This window comes from Podarcis melisellensis, assembly GCF_964234715.1.
Source record: "Podarcis melisellensis genome assembly, chromosome: 10".
Taxonomy (NCBI): domain Eukaryota; kingdom Metazoa; phylum Chordata; class Lepidosauria; order Squamata; family Lacertidae; genus Podarcis; species Podarcis melisellensis.
The window spans coordinates 60,254,235-60,277,260 of record NC_138542.1 but is presented as its reverse complement, the minus strand read 5'-3'; the positions used below and the strand labels follow the sequence as shown (position 1 = coordinate 60,277,260).

At 46.6% G+C, this 23,026-nt stretch overlaps 1 protein-coding gene across 1 annotated transcript in view; it reads right to left on the bottom strand.

Annotated features, from left to right (window-relative positions):
• The window catches only part of PTPRO (protein tyrosine phosphatase receptor type O), a 135,522-nt gene extending 112,824 nt beyond the window's left edge, over positions 1-22,698 (bottom strand). Inside the window, exon 1 of the mRNA XM_081926800.1 lies at positions 22,215-22,698. Within this exon, the coding sequence (XP_081782926.1) occupies positions 22,215-22,307 (93 nt within the window). The 5' untranslated portion in view covers positions 22,308-22,698. The remainder of the gene's footprint in view (positions 1-22,214) is intronic.
• Between the last annotated feature and the right edge of the window lie 328 nt (positions 22,699-23,026).

The following is a 23,026-nucleotide window of genomic DNA, read 5'->3' as shown; positions in this document are numbered from 1 at the left end:
TTTTTCTAGTCTATGGCTTTCATAATATGATAGAAAGTGTATAAAAATTGGGATTTGGAAAACCGTTATAAGCAGTGGCATAGCATGGGTTGTCAGCACCCGGGGCAAGGCAAGTAATTTGTGCCCCCTAACCCGTGGATTTGCGCCCCCTAACCTGTGGATTTGCGCCCCCTAACCCTAACCCCCAGATGTTGCACCCGGTGCGGCCGCCCCCCCCTGCACCCCCCACGCTATGCCACTGGTTATAAGGATATGCAATGAAATTCAACTAAGGGGAAACGAGGACGTTGCTTTACAAAGTTAATAACTGTTATTTTCAATAAGGTTATGATTTATGTTTGTTATGTTTGTTCGTTTTGTGTTTTTGTTTTTCGTTAATATTGTAAAAACCAATAAAAATTTTGGAAGGGGGAAAAATAATATGATAGAAGGCTGTACAGAAGCAAAACAACCCATTGCAAGTAGTCGCATTTTTAAAAACTGAAGGTGTTTTCATTTAATTCACTCTGCTCCAAAACATGTTGGTGGAGGGTGGAATGGATTCATGCCAGTCTGCTCTAACTCTAGGCATTGGGCACAGCTACCAAAGACAATTGCCATTCTGCACAAGAGCTTCCTTCTCTCTCTGCAATCAGAGCTGTCACCAAAGCCTGCTCCTTTATGACTGGACAGAGAGGGATAGTTGGGATCATGTATGAATGAACTAGTAGAGGATTGTAGACATGTATGGATCACAGTATATAACTTCCAGAATGTACCTTTCAGATAGCAGGTGTTGTTGGGGCTAAACAGATGTTGTTACCAGGATCTACAACGATGATGGGCTGCATAGGAATATTTTAAATATAAAATTGGTACGTATGTTACGTAACCCCCACGAGAAAAGGGAGAGGACCATGTGAACAGCTGAACCAGAAAAGTGCTCGCCATCTGCAGTTTTTTGTTTAATAGGAAATCCAGTTTATAAGCAATTAAGAGCTGCTTTCCATGACTTCTAGGAAGTCATAAAAATAAGCCAATTTATTTATGATGCTTGATTTCTGCTGGTTCCCCACTGCTTCGCGTGTGTTCTTCTGCAAAATGTGGCTTTTGGCAATGTAAACATTACGGGCATTCATCAGCCAGCCACTAATTCTTGTTCTTATTTATTAAAATTGTATACTGCCCTTCTCCCGATGGTTGTTGGACTCCAACTCCCTTCTGGCCATTCAGCTGGGCCACTGGCCAAGGATTATGGGAGTTGTAGTCCAGTAACATCTGGAGAGCCACAGTTTCCCTATCCCTGCATTAAGAAGTTTTCAGTATTCACTCACTACTGCAGAGGTAGACAGACACCAGTCTCATTAGATCATTTCTCTCTATATTTTTGCCAGATTCCCAAGATGAGAGCAAAGTGCAAAAGACATAGTTAGAAGTGAACATGGTGCCTCCAAGCGCATTTTCTGAGCCTAACAATTTATTTTCAGTACCAGAACCAAAATGAAACCACACATTTACAAAACCTTCTGCTCCTTCTTAACCTTCATCATCCCAGCAACCTAATTTAGGTGGCCAAAAAGAAAACATGTCTTTTTCCTATGGTTAAAAACAGTGGCGAGTCAGAAATCTTTGCTGACCTAGAGATCTACTCAGAGATCTACCAGGAAATACTGATCTACCCCTGCGCTAATGGACTCTGGAAGTTCCACCATGGTTGTTTTTTTAAAAAAAAGCAAGATGAAAACAGACCACTCTTGTTATAGCTTTAATGAGTGTTTACCAGCCAAAGCCAGAACCTTCCATTTAAATTTCATTTTGAAGATGAATGCAAATGATAGTACATTAAGCGAAGAGTACTTCAGAAATGATTTCTAACAATACAGGTTGGGGGAGCTTCGGAATTGCCATGTGAGCCAATCAACCTGAAGTGCACAACAGCAGAGAATCGTATTAAATTCCAAGTGCTAGATAATAGTCTTGTGATGTGCAGGTTGTGCTCTGCTCCCATTGTTATGCAGTCATTACCAGGAAATTACAGAGCTCTGGATATCCTGTAAAATAGTTACCTTTCCCTCCAACAAGCAATTGAGGGTTTCGGCATGGAAGCGAGTGGAAACAAAAGATGAAGATGTCTCATGTGGTACTAGAAGTCTTTTGTTTACCCACAGATGAGTGCTGTGATATCATCTGAAATGGAAGCAACGCCATGCAAATGCTGCTAGAAGCAGCTAAAGGAGTTTCAGTTCATGCAGCAAAAACACTTTACTTTAAAAAAATTGTTTTCCTGGCAAGGATCCACCAGATCCAACTGGGCAATTAAAGTTTCAAATGCTCGTCTTCTCAAAGGAGCTAAGGACGAGTGACTGTCCAGCTGATGGACCAGGGGGAAAGCCATGGCGACACACTTTCTACAAATGGGCTGATCCTAAGCAGACAAACCAATCCACGGAACTTACTTCTAAGTCTGCCAGGAGCTGCCAAGGCAAGAACCAGAAGCCCCCAGTTCTGTCCAAAGATGCCCTGTGGGGTGAGGCTTGTGGACTACAGGCCAGAATATCTCCCCTAGATCAAGGATGGGGAACCTGTGGCCAGTGTGGTGTAGTGGTTAAGAGCAGTAGACTCGTAAGCTGGTGAACCGGGTTCGCGTCTCCGCTCCTCCACATGCAGCTGCTGGGTGACCTTGGGCCAGTCACACTTCTCTGAAGTCTCTCAGCCTCACTCACCTCACAGAGTGTTTGTTGTGGGGGAGGAAGGGAAAAGGAGAATGTTAGCCACTTTGAGACTCCTTCAGGTAGTGATAAAGTGGGATATCAAATCCAAACTCTTCTTCTTCTTCTCCAGAACTCCACCTACCATCAATCCTAGCCAGCACAGCTAACACTCAGGGCCTATGGAGTCCAGTAATATCTGGAGGGCCACAGGTTCCCTACCCTCATTAAAAAGGGGTGAGAAACCTCTGGTCTGAGGGCCAAATGTGGCCCTCGAGATTCTCAGGTTGCTCAGCTGTGATGTGAGCTTGGCATCTTCCAAGCTCAGCAAGTAACTGATGGGCACACCAATGAACCCAGTTGTGCGTTTTTTCAGCTTGCCCTTCTCTCTCTCTCTCTCTCATTTTGGGGTGTTATTTTAATGTCCTCATCTATGCTTCTTTCCCATCTTATGGGGTGGGGAATGCAACATGAAAATAGTTATGAAACTACTGTGCAATGGCATGCAAAAGGGCTAATCAGTACCATTTGCCCATAAAAACCACCAGAGACTTCTTTTTTCTTTTTAAGCATGGAAAGGAAAGGTATATTGGAATTAAACTCGGGTGCAAACTAGATAATACAAGCATGCACTTAATGCATATTTGTAGCTTTATCTTAAGAGGAAAGAAGTACTAGCCATGTGGGGCTCTGACCTGGGAATGTGGTGTTGCAAGGGGGTGGAGTATTTGAAGAGAGTTGCTCATGTGTGTTTTTTTGTAGAGTTTATGCAATGTGCATTATTCAGAATCAGAACTGATACAGCACGCAGTTCTGTGTTTCATTTTTTTAAAAACAAAGTCTGGAAGTAGATCACTTTTTTACAGAAGTGAAAAAAATGCACACAAAGCTCCCCCCCCCCCCCAATCCTATAAATGTAAAGTAAAGGAACCCCCGACAGTTAAGTCCAGTCACAAACGACTCTGGGGTTGCAGCGCTCATCTCGTTTTACAGGCAAAGGGAGCCAATGTTTGTCCGCAGACAGTTTTTCCAGGTCATGTGGCCAGCATGACTAAGCTGCTTCTGGCGAACCAGAGCAGCGCACGGAAACACTGTTTACCTTCCCGCCAGAGTGGTACCTATTTATCTACTTGCACTTTGAGGTGCTTTCAAACTGCTAGGTTGGCAGGAGCTGAAACCGAGCAACGGGAGCTCACCCCGTCACGGGGATTCGAACCGCCAACCTTCCGATCGGCAAGCCCAAAAGGCTCCGTGGTTTAGACCACAGCGCCACCTGCGTCCCTCCCCCAATCCTATACAGGGAGCAAATTCCATTGGAAACAGTGGAGCTCACCTCTGAGTGAGAATCCATAGGCTTCTACTGTAATAGTTCACAGATCATAAACTTTCCCCAACCTGGTGCCCTCCAGATGTTTTGGATTACAGCTGTCAGACCCAGGCAGCATGACCAATAGTCAGAGATGGCAGGAGTTTTCGTCCACAGTATCTGGAGAGCACAGCAAAGCTTATGAACAGTTTGTCCGCACTGTCTTTTGGGTATGGATGCTCTAAGTACCCACCTCCTTTCCAAGGCCGGGGCCACCAAGGCCGACCTTTGCAATCCTTGCCAATCAGCCCCAATGGCTTTATATCTGGGTCGTGGAATACAGTTTAATAAATGACACCTGATGGGTTCAGTCACAGGCAAATATATCTGTCTCTTTCCCATTTTGTCTCCCTTTTCAAAATCCATATGGATTAAGTAATGCGTGATCACGATTCTGGGGCTGTTAGGCCAGCGACTAATTTACTGAACTACCCAAGCAATGAAGGATTATTTTATCTAATTAAGACGAAGCACAGTATTTAAGTCAGGACATTTGCATTAAGCGGGCAATTCTGAATTCTAAATACTGTTGCGTCTGAAATTATGCATGTTAATCTTCTCCCTGTACAACAGTGTTCTACTGACACATATTATAAATCACTTCCTTTTCTGCAAAAACCTGCAGAGCCTTTCCCTTAAAACAAAAAACAACAACAACAAAAAACCACACGCCGCAATTTTGTGGTGAATAAATGGTCCTCACCCTCTGTCTATGGTTCTCCAAGAGACCCCAAGGGTATGCAGCTGATTCTGCTGCTGAGCTGAACGCACTGCAATAGAGACCCAATTATTTTCACACTCCCTAATGGCCTGCTCCATTCAAGGCCCCTAGCAGACAGAGCTCTGCACAATGGGCACTGCACCCCTGGCAAAGCTTGGGTAGTTGGAGGCCCAGAGAGGATGCAACATGCCTGTCCCTTTAGGGCCTTTGTCGAATATGAGAGAGACGAGGGGGTGCTGCTGATTATCGGCTTTCCTGGCTTGCCATACCAGGAACTGCCAATGGCACCAAAAGTGGCATTCTGCTTTTATCATATGTGGTGGACTTGTAAAAGGGTAAAAGAGTCTTGGGAAATGATATATAATGAATTGAAGTACATTTTTTAAAAAGAGTTCTTTTTGTTGAGGATAATTCTGAGGGAAATTCCCAGGTGTCAAAAAAGACTGCTTATGTACGCTAGTACTGTGGCCCATGTTTTGTTAGCCCAAAAATGGAAAACGAGTGAGGTCCCAACCAAAGAAGACTGGCAACTTAAACTAATGGAATATGCACAGCTTGCAGACTTAACATATAGAATAAGAAGACAAGAAGAATGCATGTTTAAAGAAGACTGAAAAGTGTTTACTGAATATATGGGTGAAAATTGCGTTCATTTAAAAACTCTGGCAGCATTAAGATAAATTCAACAGTGTAAATAAGCTTTGATGGATGTAACAATGGATTAGCGAATGGCTAAGTTCATGTAAAATATGCAGGGATGTATGGTGTGCAAAATGAACTGCGGGGAGAGAAGAAGGGAAGTCAATGATTTAAGGTTGTTTAAATGGATATTTTGAAATGTAATTTGGAAAATTTTAATAAAAATTATATATACGTATATATTAAAAAGTGGCATTCTGCCAAATGGTTTTGCCCCCCCCCCCATAAACCATTTGATAAGCTAGTCATGATGGTGGCTATGTTCTCCCTCAACCGTCAGAGGCAGTATGCCTCTGAAGACCAGCACAAGCAGAGAGATTGTTCCAGTTACAGATAGGTAGCCGTGTTGGTCTGCCATAGTCAAAACAAAACAAAATTCCTTCCAGTAGCACCTTAAAGACCAACTAAGTTAGTTCTTGGTATGAGCTTTCGTGTGCATGCACACTTCTTCAGATACACTGAAACAGAAGTCACCAGACCCTTCTATATAGTGAGAAGGTGGGGAGGGGTATTACTCAGAAGGGTGGTGGGAATGGGTGATTGGCAGATAGCTGTGATGAGCCTGTTGACGACTCTTAACGACTGCAATAGGTCTTACAGGAAAAAGCAAGGGGTGAGAAGGTGAAAAGTGGCTTTGACATGTATAATGAGATAAGAATCCAATGTCTTTGTTCAGACCAGGTCTCTCCATGGTTTTAAGTTTGGTGATAAGTTGCAATTCAGCAGCTTCTCTTTCCAGTCTATTGTTGTTGCACTCAGATCCTGCTTGTGGACTTCCCATGGGCATCTGATTAACCACTGTGAGAACAGAGTATTGGACTAAATGAGGCTCTTATGTATGAAAGTTGGGTTTTGGTTACGGAACCTCAGTTTGGTCTCCTCTCCGTGACGGACCCTGGGTTCTTGTTTGTTCTTAACTACATATTGGAGTTAAGGAAGAGAGGGCTTAACCACGACACCACTTGCCTTAGCTGCTGTGCTGGGATGAGCTCGAAAGACCAGGGAGAAGCAAAGTAGGGTAAGCTGCTCCCTAGAAGCCACCATAGCCACCTGTTCCTGGTAATTCATAGTTTGGCTTGCTATGAAGGATATCATATTGTACCATTCCTCCAGGCAGCTCAAGACGTCACACACAGTTTGCCCCCTCCTGGAAGGTAGATTAGATTGAAAGAAAATGGCTAGGTGAAACTCACCCAGTAACTTCAATGGCTGAGTGGGGATCTGAACCTGGCTTCCTGTTGAACAGTATCAACCACAGCAACAGCTTGGGAGCCACCATCCTACTAGACCCTATCCAAGAACCATTAGGTGTGGGGAACCTTTGGCCCTCCAGTTGTGGCTGTACTACAAGTCCCATCAGCCCCAGCAAGCACAGCCAGTGGTCAGAGATGTTGGGAGCTGTAGTTCAGAAACATCTGGAGTGCCAAATGTTATCCACACCTGCATGAGAGATGCACACACTTTGTTTCTTGCAATGCAAGGACTGAAATGACAATACCCAGATGTTACTGATACTCACTGGTAATATGGCAGCCTAAATCCCAGTGCATTCTGCAAAAGCACCTCGGTTGGGCTTAGAACTCATGGGGACCTTGGTTTAAAATCCCATCATCTTAATGATAATGCTCGAGTATCTATTTTATGGGCCATCACCTTGTTCTGGTGTAGAGGAGAACACATTTGCCTACCAGAAAGGTTGGGGTGGCTGTGCACGATTAATGGGGAGAATATACATAATCCACTCAAGACTCTGATAAAAAGACCTAAACAAATTCAAATTCATTGCAAAGGCTCTCATGGGGGTGGGAGAGGTAAGTGGGGAAGGAATCAAAAGCTCTTCAGGGAAACTTTGGAGACTGGGTGCAATAATTTAAAAGATTTATTTTTCGCTAAGTGGCCAGCAAAGCTGAAAAGCAGGGGGCTAATTTCTGATGGTAGCTGTGAGACTGTGAAGTAATAAATGAAAGTGCCACTAAGATTATAGAGGAGAGCACAATCTAATTCCATCTTAAGCAGCTCCTATGCAGATAGGGCAATGGTTGAGCTTAGTTCCTGGGACCCACAAGTAAGTCTGGATGCCAGAAAGCTTGTAATGGGGTCAGGGAGTATTGTCTTATCTGCTCTGGCCTATTGGTTCATAGAGGTTCTCAGAGGTTCACAATCTATTGGTTAGATTGTGGATAAACTAGGTACAATTTAGTCCCTAAGTGGCCCCTGACTTTGTTGTATCTTCATATATTCTTATACAGTGGTACCTCGGGTTACAGACACTTCAGGTTACATACGCTTCAGGCTACAGACGCCGCTAACCCAGAAATATTACCTCGGGTTAAGAACTTTGCTTCAGGTTGAGAACAGAAATCGTGCAGCGGCAGCGCAGCGGCAGCAGGAGGCCCCATTAGCTAAAGTGGTGCTTCAGGTTAAGTACAGTTTCAGGTTAAGTACGGACCTCCGGAATGAATTAAGTACTTAACCCTAGGTACCACTGTATACATAAAAATGTAAGGTGTCGTCATGTTCTGCAGTTCGCACAATTTCCAGAATGGCTTAACAGTCAATCCCTTTTCCCAGGGACTTCTGGGAATTGCAGCTCTGTGAAAGGAATAGGGATCGCCTAACAATTCTCAGCACCCTAAGCAAGCTATGCTTCCCAGGATTCTTTGTGGGAAGCAATGACTATTTAGAGTGGTATGATCCTGCTATAGATGTACAGTGCAGAAGGGGCCATAGGCAAGAGTAGAGGTCAGGGATGGGGACGATGTGGATCTCCAGACACTGGGTCCCCAATTCCCATTGACCCCCAGTTAGGATGGCCAATGGTTATGAGAGCTGTAGTCTGCAGAGAAACTCACCTGGTGCCAACGAGTTCTGCCAGGCAGGAGATGCTTGGATAGAGGAAAGCCATAATAATAATAATAATAATAATAATAATAATAATAATAATAATAATAATAGTAATAATTTATTTGTACCCTGCCTATCTGACTGGGTTGCCCCAGCCACTCTGGGTGGCTACCAGCATATATAGCAAAACATTAAACCTTAAAAAGCTTCACTATACAGGGCTGCCTTCAGATATCTCCTAAAAGATATATAATTACTCATCTCCTTGACACTTGATGGGAGGGCATTCCACTGTAGTCCAAGCCACTGAAACTCTTGGGCTTGCCGATCAGAAGGTTGGCGGTTCGAATCCCCGCGATGGAGTGAGCTCCCGTTGCTCCATCCCTGCTTCTGCCAACCTAGCAGTTTGAAAGCACACCAGTGCAAGTAGATAAATAGGTACTGCTGCGTCGGGAAGGTAAATAACATTTCTGCGGGTTCTGGTTTCCATCACGGTGTTCTGTTGTGCCAGAAGCGGTTTAGTCTTGCTGGCCACATGACTTGGAAAGCTGTCTGTGGGCAAGCGCTGGCTCCCTCAGCCTGAAAGCGAGATCAACACCGCAACCCCATAGTCACCTTTGACTGGACTTAACCATCCAGGGTCCTTTACCTTTTTACCAGAGGGTGGGTGCCGCTACCAAGAAGGCCCTCTGCCTGGTTCCCTTTAGCATTACTTCTCACAGTGTGGTAACTGCCAGAAGTCTCTCGGTCCAAAATGATTCTTAAGTTTTCAGTCAACAAGTGAATGGATAATGGAGCCATGCCAGCTATTGCTACCTCTGGCTTCACACAGATCATCCTAACCTACCTGCTGACGCTTGAAAGTCTACAGTGAGGAAGCCTCCATGCCTAAGCTGAAGAGGCTCTTCAAAGAGAGATCCCACAGGTCCAAACCACCATGTATTCATCACAGCTCTACAGAAGCAGGATTGATGGGGAAGACAATGAGGAATGCATGCCTACACACTTTGAGAGTCATTATGTTTGTTTTGATTATTTCTCTTGTTTGTTTCGGTTATTCTGCTTACATTTCCTGCTCAAAATCAAAGAAGTGCTCTCAGAAACATAAGGCTTTTTTTGCGAAAGGATTTGCTAATCCGTTATTTGCTGCTCTCACACATATAAACACATACGCACCCTGTAACCTTCTTAAGACGCATTGTTTTCTTGTAGAGGAATCACGGGGCTCTGTTGTTTACTTAGGTTTTTCACTTGGAGAGAATCTAATTCCAAGGGCCTGCTAAGGGCTGTTCTACACCATTATGTGGTGCCAGCCTCACCTCTGCCAGCAGTATACTCTCAATGGAGAGCAGCAGCTAATCCTGGTTTTCTGATGAGCACTCTCAAGTTGCATGAGGAACATTTCCAAATATACAAGCTAGCATTGGGGATGGACCATTGGACTGAGGCAGCAGGATATTCTGATGTTATTTACATGCCACACCCTCCAACATTCCCCAGATGAAAATAGGGACATTTCTCACTCCCCCTCCTCAAGAAAAATTGATCCTCCTCGACCCCTGATTTTTTGTCCCCTCACTTCCTGTCAGAAGAAGGGTGAGTACTGGCACCACTACACCAAAGGATCACAGGCCCTCAACCATCCTAAGAAAACCGCTTAATCTTGATTCTATGTTACAATGGTACCTCAGGCTACAGACGCTTCAGGTTACAGACGCTTCAGATTACAGACTCCGCTAACCCAGAAATAGTACCTCGGGTTAAGAACTTTGCTTCAGGATGAGAACAGAAATCATGCGGCGGCCGTGGGAGGCCCCATTAGCTAAAGTGGTACCTCAGGTTAAGAACAGACCTCCAGAACTAATTAAGTTCTTAACCCGAGGTATTTTATTCTTGGTAGATTCACAAAAAGAAAAAACACACAGCAATAAATAAATTTTAGAAATGGGCAAGATGAGATGCAGACACAAAAAATGTTTACTTTTAAAATCAAGACTTCTTACACTCCACTTCTCTCCCCCTTTCTTTCCGCCCGGGGCAGCCCGGCCCCTCAGAGCAGGTATGTCACACAGAGCTGGGGCTTGGAAATGGCAGCCTCTCCTGCTCCTTGCCCTCTCTCTCCAGCAGCCCCTATGAGCTGCCCAAGGGAGAAGGCTGGCAGTGGCAACCATGAGAAGTTCCCTCATCGCTGCTGGCTGGGGAAAGCATCAGCTCATCCTCTTCCCTGAGCTCAGCACAGGGACATTTCGGGATCAAACGGAAGCTGGGATGGCTTTCATCATTCCCGGACTGTCCCTGGAAATTCGGGGAACTTGGAGGGTGTGGCATACTAGTCAGGAGGGGGGTCCTGGCTTCCCAGCAAGCCACCTATAGTCATGCTCCACAAATCACAGGCAACAGCTAGCGATCTCTGGCAGGGGCGCATATTGGCTGGCAACAAGAGCAGCTAGCCAATGCCATGATGCAGATGCAAATGAATATCCTGCTCTTCCATCAGCTGGGTGCTCAGAAACCTGCAAACAATCTACAGTAATTTGGTCTGGCTATTCTTTCTCCTTCCTGTACAACGAGCTCTCCTTATGATGCACACAGTTACATGGTGGAGGAGTGATGGGGCGGATGGACTACTGCAATGTGCAGCTACATTAAAAATGAGGCCATACATTTGGCTTCATTTCAAAGACAAAGGCATTTCCCAGCACACGGAGATTAGCCTCTCTCCTTGCTTTCGGTATTACATTTGCACATTTCTGGGCTTTTTTTTTTTTTACTTCATTTCAGATCCATCGCCAAGCTGGAAAGCACTGCTTAAATATTTTGTTTCAACCACAAAATAAGTAATTCAATAATCCTAACACAAAAGGGATTTATTTCATTTGTTGGAAAGAGTAATGTGTTTTCCTTTTTTTGTAAAAAGAAGAAGGGATCATTTTGGGTTTTGCATATTTAGGAGATAGAACAGGACCACTGAGTGATGATATAGGTCTCTCTAGCACAGTGATGGCCAAACTTGGCCCGCCAGCTGTTTTGGGACTACAACTCCCACCATCCCTAGCTAACAGGACCAGTGGTCAGGGATTATGGGAATTGTAGTCCCAAAACAGCTGGAGGGCCAAGTTTGGCCATCATTGCTCTAGCCACACCTTCAGCCCAACGGTTCAGAAAATATTTAGTGGGTACCCAAAATGCTGTTTAGCCAACAACCATGTGCTTTGAGGTCTCTCCAAAGGCCCCATCAATCAAATGTGTTAAGTTTCATTGTGATCATCTGACACTCATTCACTTCTAGTTACAGATAGGTAGCCGTGTTGGTCTGCCATAGTCAAAACAAAAAAAATTGCTTCCAGTAGCACCTTAAAGACCAACTAAGTTAGGTCTTAGATACCTGAAAAAGTGTGCATGCACACGAAAGCTCATACCAAGAACTAACTTAGTTGGTCTTTAAGGTGCTACTGGAAGCAATTTTTTCATTCACTTCTGTTTGTTATGAGGCTGGCCAAGACATACTTAATTTCAGATAAGCCATTGGTGAACCTGACCAATCTGATTTTATTTATTCTCATGATATACTTTATAGGTTTTAGGTCTCTGGCTAGCTGGCATTGATACATCATTTAATTATTTAGCAAAATTTATATACCGCTTCCTAGTAACAAAACCTCTAAGGGCTTATAAGAAATTAAAATTATCGATAAAAGCAGTTTAAGAAGAAGTCGTTAAAATATATGAAAGACATATTAAAATCAACAGTAAATTAAAAAGAGATCAAAACACAACAACATCTATGTGTCTGGACAGGCTAGCCTAAACAAAAAGGCTTTTTAGCAAGCGCTGAAAATACAGTAAAGGCCCTTAATGTAGATTTATTGGCTTTTAATTTTATCTGAAGTCAATTTGCACTGTGCTTGATACAGACACAGTGTTTAATTGTACAGGCACTCAAGGGCAAACCAGAAGAGTAAAGACAGAAAATTATGCAGAAATGCACCCATAAAATGTGATGTAGAATATGTAACTCGTAACTAGGTATCTGCACATAAGAGGGCTGCTACATCAACCTGGAGGCCCATCTAAGTCCAGCACCTGGTTCTCCCAGTGGCCAACTGGGTGCTAATGGAAAACCCACAAGCAGGACCCAACAACTGGTATTTAGAGGTCTATTGAGATTTGAGGGAGGATCAACTGGGATCAGAGGACAGACGGTAACCAGACAACTTGTCATTTTGCCAGGGTGCTGTCCAGGGTGCCACAGAGCACTCACTTTCCACACAGGCGAAAACTTTTGGAAAGTAGCCCAGACCTCCACCTCCTCCTCAGCAGCAAATGGAGCATCACTGCCAGCCAGGGATTAGGAGGCTTAGAGTCATGTCTATGAATCCCCCGAGCAAAGAGGCAATCGGCATCAGTTCCTGCCTCTGGGAATGTCCGCTACCACTGCTGCTTCCAACCCTCTCCTTGTTAGCAAGTCGTCTCCTTCTTCTTCCACCTCCCCTGGGAGAAGGACTGGCAGAGTGAGCAGGGAGTGGCAGCAGCTGGGTGCAAGCCAAATTTGGGCCAGCATGCTCAAGGGAAGGGAGCTGTGGGAGCTCCACTTAGGGCTGCTTTCACTGAAGCCGAGGCGTTAGTGCTTCTTTGAACATCCCTGTTTCAAACCATCACCCCAACCTTCGGAGTCAACACTAAGCTGTTGTCTTTATCATCTTCTGGCTTGCTGTGCTAGGAGGGGGACCTGTGGCTGTGCAGATGCTGTTGGACTCCCAAACATGGCAGACCTGGGGCTAATGGGAGCTGCATTCTCACAACCTCTGGAGGGCAACAGGCTTATCCATCCTGGCCATAATGCTGCACACAGAGTATATTTTAATCTCAGTGCATAGCTAACCTCTGGAACTTGCTCCCATCAGAGGCACTGGTGGTCACCCACCTGGATGGCTTTAGAACATTAGATCAATTCATGGAGGATGAGGCTGTCAGTGACTCCTGGCCATGATGTCTAAGCTCCACCTCCACTGCCGGAGGCATAGGCGAACTCAGCCCTCCAGATGTTTTGGGACTACAACTCTCATCATCCCTAGCTAACAGGACCAGTGGTCAGGGGTGATGGGAGTTGTAGTTGCAAAACATCTGAAGGGCCAAGTTTGCCTATGCCTGCATTATGCCTTTGAATACCAGTGGAGAGAGTGGCTGTTGCTCCTGGGTCCTGCTTTCAGGCTTCCCACGGGTATCTGGTTGGCCACTGTAGGAACAGGATGCTGGATGAGATGGGCCATTGGCCTCATCCAGCAGGGTTCTTCTTATGTAGCTCTGCACTCAGGTAAAGTTCTGGTGTCAAGCATAGGTGTCAGGGGCTGGACTGAGGAAGAATGGTGTGTGGGATGTGAAACACAAGAGCAGTCAAGTACAACATTCCTAGAGTGAACATGTTTACACATGGGGAGGAATGTTTGTCCAGCCAGCAGGTAAACTTCCTGTTTCCTTCTGGGCTGGGACAGACTTCCTCTGCATGTGACTAGAGGTGGACGTGGCCTCACCTGTGCAGGTAACAAAAGCATAGGACTGGCTGCCATCTCTCTCTCTTTGACTACATGCATCAAAGAAGCAACATCTGCTTCCAGCCAAGAGAGGACAAGAGAGGATGAGATAGTTTCCAGGTTTGTGTTACTTTTCTAAGCTAAGTCTGCCTTCTGGGATCCAATTGTGAACAGAATGTGAGTAAACTCTTTTTATACTTTTATAGAAGACTGTGCCGTGTCTTATCTTTTATGAGGGAATAAGGGGGAAATACCAGAACTGTTACTATAGAGGCTTTAGAGAGCCTGAGCAAATGCATCTGCTGTGAGTTTAAAAAGGGGAATGTTACTCTGCTAAATTGTGAACTTGTTAACACAAGTTGGAAAGGCTATAATCAAACAATATATCCTGCATCCCTGAACATTCCCACATGGTGAAGACTGCCCCCCTCCTCCTGTACCACACAGAGAAGAGGAAGACAGTGTAGATTTACAACAGTGGTTTGCAGAAGGTCATGGCACAAAGATAGATGAGGGACAAAGCTGGGAGGAAATGAAAGAAGAGGAGGGGAGAAGCAGAGCCAGAGCAGCTGGTTGACACATTATCATTGGAAAGCATTCCAGACCACCACCACCCCTTCTCCCAGAACCTGGTGAGCATTGAAAATAGGAGAGCAAAGAGCTAAGAGGCAAGTGGCCCTAAACAGCCACCGTAATGGGGGTGGTGCTGTTGACAATTGAGAAGTGAAGGCGGGGTGGAGATTACTCTGAGCAATGCCATTACTCCAAGTGGCTCCCTTTCTAAGCCTCTCTCTGTGAATATTGAATAAATGACTTTGGTAAGAGTTTTTCTTGTCTATTTATCCCTGGCAGCCTGCCTGGGGGTGGAGGTGGGAATCAGATTCCCTGACGCCTGACAGTAGGGCACATAGATATGACTTGGCTGAAACAGACTCACAGGCCTATTTAGACCAGTGGAGCAGAGCTTCCCCCCTCCAACACAATGAGATTCTCTTGGCTTTAGTGTTCCCGGGTACCATAGGAGCCCAACTCCTAGGGGCTGAGGTCCCTTCACCCCCTGCCCCCCATAAAATATTTGAGGGGACTGAGACTCCCAAAAGTTGATGGGCAGTGCCATTCAAATGGGGTGCATGCACCGCATCTTGTGATTGATTACCTAGGGCGGGTCCTACTTGCCCCCCCCAAATATTTTATGCAATTTGGCATCCCTGCCAGCTGCTTTCTGCAAATGTCATGCTTGCGTTGCTGAATCGGAGGTTTACAGGACCAGGATTTTAAGGAAAGGACACACCCATTTCCAAGCAACGCTAATGATTAAGGCTTAGTCATGTGAAAAATGACCATCACCGTTCTCTCTTGGGGAAGAGATCGGGAACTCTCGCCTGCTAGCTTTTCTCTTCCTTTTTTGCATATGTGCCGAATGCTGTCATCTGAGCGCAATGTTAATTACAGCCAATGGCGGAGAGCCCTGGGTGGCTGGCAGCTCTCTCGGTAGCAAAGTTTCGTGGAGCGTATGAAATGCACTCCAGGGGGGGTGGAGGGGGGAAGAAGGACCAACAGGCTCACAGACTAAAATGTCATGTGTAACCAAGCTTGCAGTGTTAAGCAGAACTCAGAGAAATGAATCCGTCAAGAAAATACGCTGACCCTGTTCTATCTGGCTCTGCAGTAATTGGAAGGGGCTGGCGAGGGGGGCAAAGGTAATATAGATGGCACTGGCTATTTCTTCTATCAGCGTGTCACTGGTGCAGCCATGAGACTGGGAATATGCTGTGAGCACAGGCAATGTGATAGTCAAACGCTCAGCACACTTGACCTAGAGATTTGAGCTTTTTTTTAGGATGGGAGGAATAGGTTCCCAAAGACAATAGGTCGTATCCAACTAAGTTAGAATTGTTCCATTGAAGTTATTAGTCCTAAATTAGTTGGGTGCATTAAGGGCCGTAGCTCAATGGCAGAGCATCTGTCTAGCATGCAGATGGTCCCAGGTTCAATCCCTGGCAGCTCCAGGTACGGCTGGGAGAGACCTCTGCCTCATACTCTAGTTTCTCTTCAGATCATATACCATATTTTTCGCTCTATAGGACGCACTTTTTCCCCTCCAAAAATGAAGGGGAAATGTGTGTGCATCCTATGGAGCGAATGCAGGCTTTCGCTGAAGCCTGGAGAGTGAAAGGGGTCGGTGCGCACTGACCCCTCTCACTCTCCAGGCTTCAGGAAGTTATCCGCAAGCCTTCAGAGCCCAGCAGAAGTTCCCGCTGGGCTTAGAAGCCTTGCGGATAGCAGCAAGCTCCGGGAGCGAAGGCGAGGTTGCGTACAACCTCACCCCCGCTCCCGGACCCGTTCTGGGGGCTGGGGTTGAGGAAAGCTCAGGCTTCCCCCACCCCAGCCCTGCGGCTAAAAAGGAAGCCAAGACAGTGAGCAGGATCCATCCCGCTCGCTGTCTTGGCTTCTGCCAAAGCTGCACGCAGCCTCTCCCGGCTGCAGATGTTGTGCGTGGCTAAAGAGGAAGCCAAGACAGCCAGCGGGATGGATCCCGCTGGCTGTCTTGGCTTCTTTGTTCTTTGGGACTGAGGAGGGGAATAAAAATTTTTTTCTTTATTTTCCCCCCAAAAAACCTAGGTGCACCCTATGGTCTGGTGCGCCCTATAGAGCGAAAAATACGGTACATCTTTTGTCTTTTGTGGAGAGACCCGTGTCTGAAAGCTCTCCCCTTGTAATATCCAGATTGGAAATTGCAATATTTGGATTTGAAGATTGAAAAAAATGTGGGTTTATAGAAAATAGAATGGTTGGAAATTAATGAGTGAATACTATATTTAGCTGCAGGACAAATTTCCCCTCTCTCTTCTTTCCTTTATTTCCTTTTTTATTTTATTTTTTTCTTTCTGCCTCTGTTCCTTTTTAAATTAAACAATCCCTTTTATTTCAGTAAATAATAATAGTAATAGTAATAATATATTATTTATACCCCAGCCATCTGGCTGGGTTTCCCCAGCCCCTCTGGGCGGCTTCCAACAAAATATTAAAATAGTCCACCAAACATTAAAAGCTTCCCTAAACAGGGCTGCCTTCAGATGTCTTCTAAAAGTCTGGTAGTTTTTTTCCCCTCTTTGACATCTGGTGGGAGAGTGTTCCACAGGGTGGGTGTGAACTTTTGTATATCTTTAGCCAAGTATCAATAAATAAACTGAAACCCTTCCACTTTTGACTAAACCCCAGTGCCTATTCAGATGTTACCTGGGTGTAGGACTAGGCATTATTGAGGGAAAACAGGACCATGCATCTAGCTGATGTCCCTCTCCTCTCAACAGCCATGCATTCAATGTGGTTGCTTCCAGAGAAGCATCTACATGTGAGCAGCTTCTGGTGTATAAACACTGATGTATAGATCAGGACATCTATAGTGTGTAGGTGCTCTCTTGAAGGCATCCCTCCAAAATGTGTGAGCATCAGGGACAGACTCAGTGAGGCAACCCATCTCAGGACAGGGCAATCAGGACCAACCATTTACATTTGATCACACATAGCTCTGCACATGAGCAGAGCCACAGTTTTCCATTATGTCCAACTCCAGGAACTGTGGCTTATTCTAACTCTAGTTTGTTAAAACAAACTGGGGTTGAATCATGGCTTGATATCCTGGTTTGTTAACCAGTACATGTCATTTAGATCACATCTAACCATGGTTCTAGCTGTTTAGCTGAACTGGGACATTAGCTCAGAGATACTTGTAGCAGTCTTGCAGGAAAGACACTGCTATTGTCCTCTTGCATTGTTAGTTGGAAGAAGAGAGAAAGACTCGACTAAGGTTAGCTAGCGTGTGGCTCAGGCAGGATCTGAAGCCAAGGCTTCATAGCTCACAGACCATTTTGCTTTTAACACGTCTAAGTCACGCATCACCGGAATAGATCCCAGGCAGTAACAGCAGCAATAATAAACTATAATAAAAGCTGAAGTACGAAATGAGCCACAATGCAATAAAAGCTAAAAGACAACAGCTAAGACCACAAAGCTGACCAAAGACAAGTGAAACTCATTCCATGACACTGGAGAAGACTGTAGCGCATCTGCTTTGCACACAAAAGTTCTCAGGTTCCATCCTCAACATCTCAAAGTAGAGCTGGGAGATACCCTGGTCTGAAGTCCGGAGTCACTGCCAGCCAGTGTCGACAATATGGAGCTAGGTGGACCAGTGCCCTGTTAATGCAGTGGATTGCCAATGCCTCTGATAGCCATTGTTCGACAGCAAGGGGCCACATTCCTTCACTAGCAACTTTCCAGTGAGTGGGACAAGGGAGGGAAGTGGGTGGGGCAAAGGCTGCCACTCTTTCCTTTGAACAGTGGGGTACATTCCAGCCACACCATAGTCAGAGGGGTACACTCACACACATCTTCATCCTCCATCCAAGCAAGCAGACAAGAGCTCCTTTCACAGTTCAAGGACACATTCCAGCCAGGCAGAAGCATTCGAGGGCAGTGCAGAGTAAGACTGGTGAAAGATGAGGTCTTAGAACAGTATTGGGGAGACGCTTGGAGGGTGACATTTGGCCCTCATGCCTGAGGTTCCCCACCCCAGTTGTGGAAAGAAGCATGTCAAAATGTCCACCTGATCCCCAGGCTAAGCCAGTCCTCACGCAGCTATGGGCTTCCCAACATCCACCACCAGCTTTTCCAATAAAAATGTCCAAAGCAGCAGTAATTTCTCAAGATTTCAATCACAGAGTCCTACCAAAATGGACACCATGACCTAAAACCTCTCCTCCTTTTCTACAAGCAGCAGCATAAAGGAGACAAAATGATCGGCTCAGAAAGGCCTGCGTCAATAAAAGTCTTGATCTGGCAACAAGCAAGGCAGCTGGACAAACTGGGAAAGCAAAAGGAAAGCAAAGCAGGTGCCATTGTGGAGCAGAGCCTCTCCAGATGAGCAGAGGGAAAGGGGCGTGGGGATGAGAATAATTCAGAAGCAGGCAATCCCTAAGGTAGGATGGGCATATGTCTCATGGGGTCTTCAAGGTAAGAGCCAGAACACTGATTTGAGTCAGGAAATGATCCCTGATCATTGGCTATGCTGTCTGAGGCCAGTGGGAGCTGGCATCCAGCAACTTTGGAGGGTTACAGGTTTCCAGTCCCTGCTCCGAGTCCACACAATGGCTCCTTCCTGGACATTGGCTCTCAGTTGGGTGCAAGCAAACCCAGCTGGTTGCAAGAACAATGTAGGATATTTGCATGTTCAATTAGTAATCAACAAGAGTTGATGGGACTGCGGGGAACTGGGGCCATAGCACAGTGGTAGTGAGTGCATGCTCTGACTGCAAAAAATCCCAGCTTCAATCTCCAGAATGGGCTGGGAAAGACCTCTTTCTGAGACCCTGGAGAGTCACTCCCAATCTGTGTTGACAATGTCAAACTAGATGGACTCAGTCTAAGGCAGTTTCAGAGGCTGTATATTTCTCTCCTTCTAACAGACTGATCCTAAGCACATTATGCAGAAGTATGTTCCGCTGAAACCAGTTTAGCTTATTTTCAAAGAGTGTGTTCAGGTATGAGCGTGTAAGCCCATTAGCTATGGAAAACTCCTTAGCTGCTCTGCACAGTAGTATATGAATGGAGATTGGCTCTGCAGTGCTGAACGGATAGCTCCTTCTCTCTCAAAACTCTTCCTAGCTGTAGTTGGTGACTTGAGAAAAAGACATCAGAATCCAGAAAACACAGAAGCTAATGGGCCTCATGACAAAGCAATTGTCGTTCAGTCACCATTGCCTAATAACATATATGGATAGGGCTGTCACCAATTTTGCCAATATCTGAGGAATTAGGAGAGAAATTTTGATCCAACAAATGTTTAATATACCAAAAGAGGGAAAGTAGCAAGGAATTGTTTTGACTTGGCAGAGGTGCAAATATTTGGCGCTGATCCATTTATATATAATTTAATCTAATGTAAGTTGGATCCAAGTGTGGATGTGATTCCCAATTTTTTAAAATTTCTTTGCACCAAGCTGGAGAAATGGTGTGTGTTTTTTTTAAAAAAATGATAATATTGGCCTCTATATTATTTTTTAAAATGTTTGCTTTCCCCCCTTCTTCCTCCCCATCCCCTTTTCCTTGTGTGCCCTGTCTTTTTAGACAGCTCATGGGGAGGGAATGCCTTGTTTTAACTGATTAAGGCACTCTGGAAGGTGGGGTTGAAGCACTCTGAAAATCTATACTGGAAACTAATGAAGAAAAATCGCTAATTTCAGGGATGGGGAATTTGTGGCCCTACAGCTTGCTAGACTCCAACTCCTATCAACCCCTTCTAGCATGGCCAACGCTCAGGGATGGTGAGAGATGGAGTCTTGGTGGTTTCTGCCAGGCCACAGGATTCTCACCACTGATTTGCCCCAAGATATCTTTTCTCTTACAACCACAGGCTAATGTAGAGCTGAGCTGAGAGTTCTCTATGAACAACTTTCATCTCAAGATGGTGTGTATGTGTTGAAGTTATAATGAAACTCCTGATTTGGGGAGAGCGGGGGCTGGCAAAATTTACAGAAAGCTACAGAGCCTTAAAGATAAAGGTAAAGGGACCCCTGACCATTAGGTTCAGTCACAGATGACTCTGGGGTTGCGGCACATCTTGCTTTACTGGCTGAGGGAGCCGACGTACAGCTTCTGGCTCATGTGGCCAGTATGACTAAGCCACTTCTGGCAAACCAGAGCAGCGCACGAAAATGTTGCTTACCTTCCCGCCGGAGCGGCACCTATTGATCTACTTGCACTTTGACGTGCTTTCGAACTGCTAGGTTGGCAGGAGCCGGGACTGAGCAATGGGAGCTCACCCCATCATGGGGATTCGAACCGCCGACCTTCTGATCAGCAAGCCCTAGGCTCTTTGGTTTAACCCACAGTGCCACCAGGCATTCTCTTTTTAAACTTAGTTTTTCATCCATGGAGATCCAGAGATCCACTTGGGTGCCCTTTCTTCTACCCAGAATTCCAAAGGGGATTCTGAGAGGAGGCTCTGCTCTTGCAGCAACAGGTGATGGCAAAACTAAGTTTCTGAAGAATGGGGTGGGAGAGACAAGGAACCTCTGACAACACTGACAGCAAGCAGGTAGCACCCCAAAATTTGATAAGAATTTCACTCACCTCCAGGGAATGAAATTCCCCACTCCTGCTCTCCACCCATAAACAGTCTGTCAAATTGAGCAGGAGGCACTTCACCTCACCAGGACTATAAAGCCAAGTTATCTGTCCTCACTTCTCTCTGCGTATGGTCAAGCAGGTGTTTTGCATACAGAAGCTCCCAGGTTCGATCCCAGGCAGGGTTTAGAAAGACCTCCATCCGATATCCTGTAGACCAGCTTCCATCAACCTGGTTCAAAACACCAGGAGGACCCCAGGTTTCCAAAGGTAGGAGTCAACAATCCTGAAGCAGACACAGACCACTTGTCTCTTCTTTTGAATCAGATGCTCTTTTGGTCTAACTAAATGTCAAGTGGCTTTTAGACTGGGGTATTTCCCAGACTTACTTGGGAGACGTCAGGGATTGAACCCAGGACCTTCTGCATGCAAAGCAAGTGTTCTCCGCCTGAGCTTAGGACCTTTCCTACCCTTCAATTCACCAGACTTGTAAAGAAGAGCAATGAAGCAAAGACAGATGCTCGTTAGGGCTTTCCCTGGCCCCAGGGTTGAGCCAGGAGGGACTCAAGGAGGGACTCAATTGTACCACCCCACTTCAGATTAAGCCCTGAGGTGCAGATTCACCCAGCCCCCTTCACCCTGGCTCCTCCAGGCCAGTCGCAGGAGCAGAGGAGAGCCATGCAACACGTTCCCTTGAAGAAGCACCACAACAAAGACCCGGAAAGCAGCCCACGCACACCTTGCCTCGAATCACCAAACGCGCCGCCACCTTTTCCAACCCTCCGTGTCCACCACCAACCAGACAACCAGCCCGGTGATCAAACCAGCCAGGCTGCCCCCTGCCTCCATTTGCCTGCCATTCCTGGCTGACACAGACACCGAGAGAGAAAGAGAGAGAGAGAGAGATGCTCGTGGTGTTGAAAGTGACCTCATTTTGCCTTGGGAAGCGGATCCCCACCAAGCGACCTTGAGTGCCAGCTCCTATTAGCCATGCTTCAGAAAAGTCCCAAGCTCGGGGGGCGAAAAGAGAGAGAGACAGAGGAACACCGTGGAGAATTGCCGAGATTTCTCAATAAATACACAAACGGGGGAAAGAAACGGGGAGGGGGGAGTCTCTTTGCTCCACAGGCACAGGAGTGTTGCACTAGCTCCTTCCACCCTTCCCAGGCCAAAGGAAGAGCGCCAAGGAGCCTGGCACAGGGAGCGATGGCTGGTGTCTGGGGCGAGCGATCTCTTACCTTGAGGAGCAAAACAAAGAGCCACAGCCAGGAGAGGCAGCTCATCGGGGCGCCGCTGCTGCTCCGTCCCTGGGCGAGATGACCCCTGACCATTGGAAAGGAGAGGCGCGGGCGAGAAGGACCCCGAAGCAGAGCCGCCACGCCGCCTGGATGTGGAGCTCCGGCGGCAGCCAGAGCCCCGGGAGAGCCCAGGAAAGAGACGAGGCGCCTGCAGAAAGAGACACAGAGGCAGCCGGAAGGTGTGTGTTTGTGTGTGTGTGTGTGTGCGCGCGCGCGCGCGCGCGCGCGCGCCTGTGGGCTCGGCTCTCCCAACTGGGGTAACAATGGCGAGCCTTCTCGGAGCTGCGGCACCGTCAGATCCGCAGCGCAGCCTTCCCGTCTCGCTGGAGGAGACCCATCGCCTCTTTCCCCCCACCCTCCTCGCTCCTCCTCTTCCTTTATGGATGGAGAAGTCCGGGGTCTCCTTCCCCCTCCCCTTTCTTCCTTTCCTCCTTCAATCGCAGCTCCGACGGCTTAAATGGCCAGGGAGCCGTCCGGGGACCGGCGATCGGAGCTGGCCAGCTGCTAGCTGCCTCCTTCTCGCGGCCACCAGCGAGGCGAGCCTTTCCCTTACGCCGCTGCCGCCCGGGCTGGCTGTCTCGGAATGAATGGAGCGCCTTCATGCCAAGCACGCCGCCGAAAGCGACGAGGAGACGCCCTCTACCTCGCGGGAGCCTCCGCCCTTCCCTGCGCTCCGCCCCCTCCTGCCTTGACAGAGCCATACATACACACGCCCCAGCCACGCACAGGCCAGTTTCCAAGGGCTTTAGCTC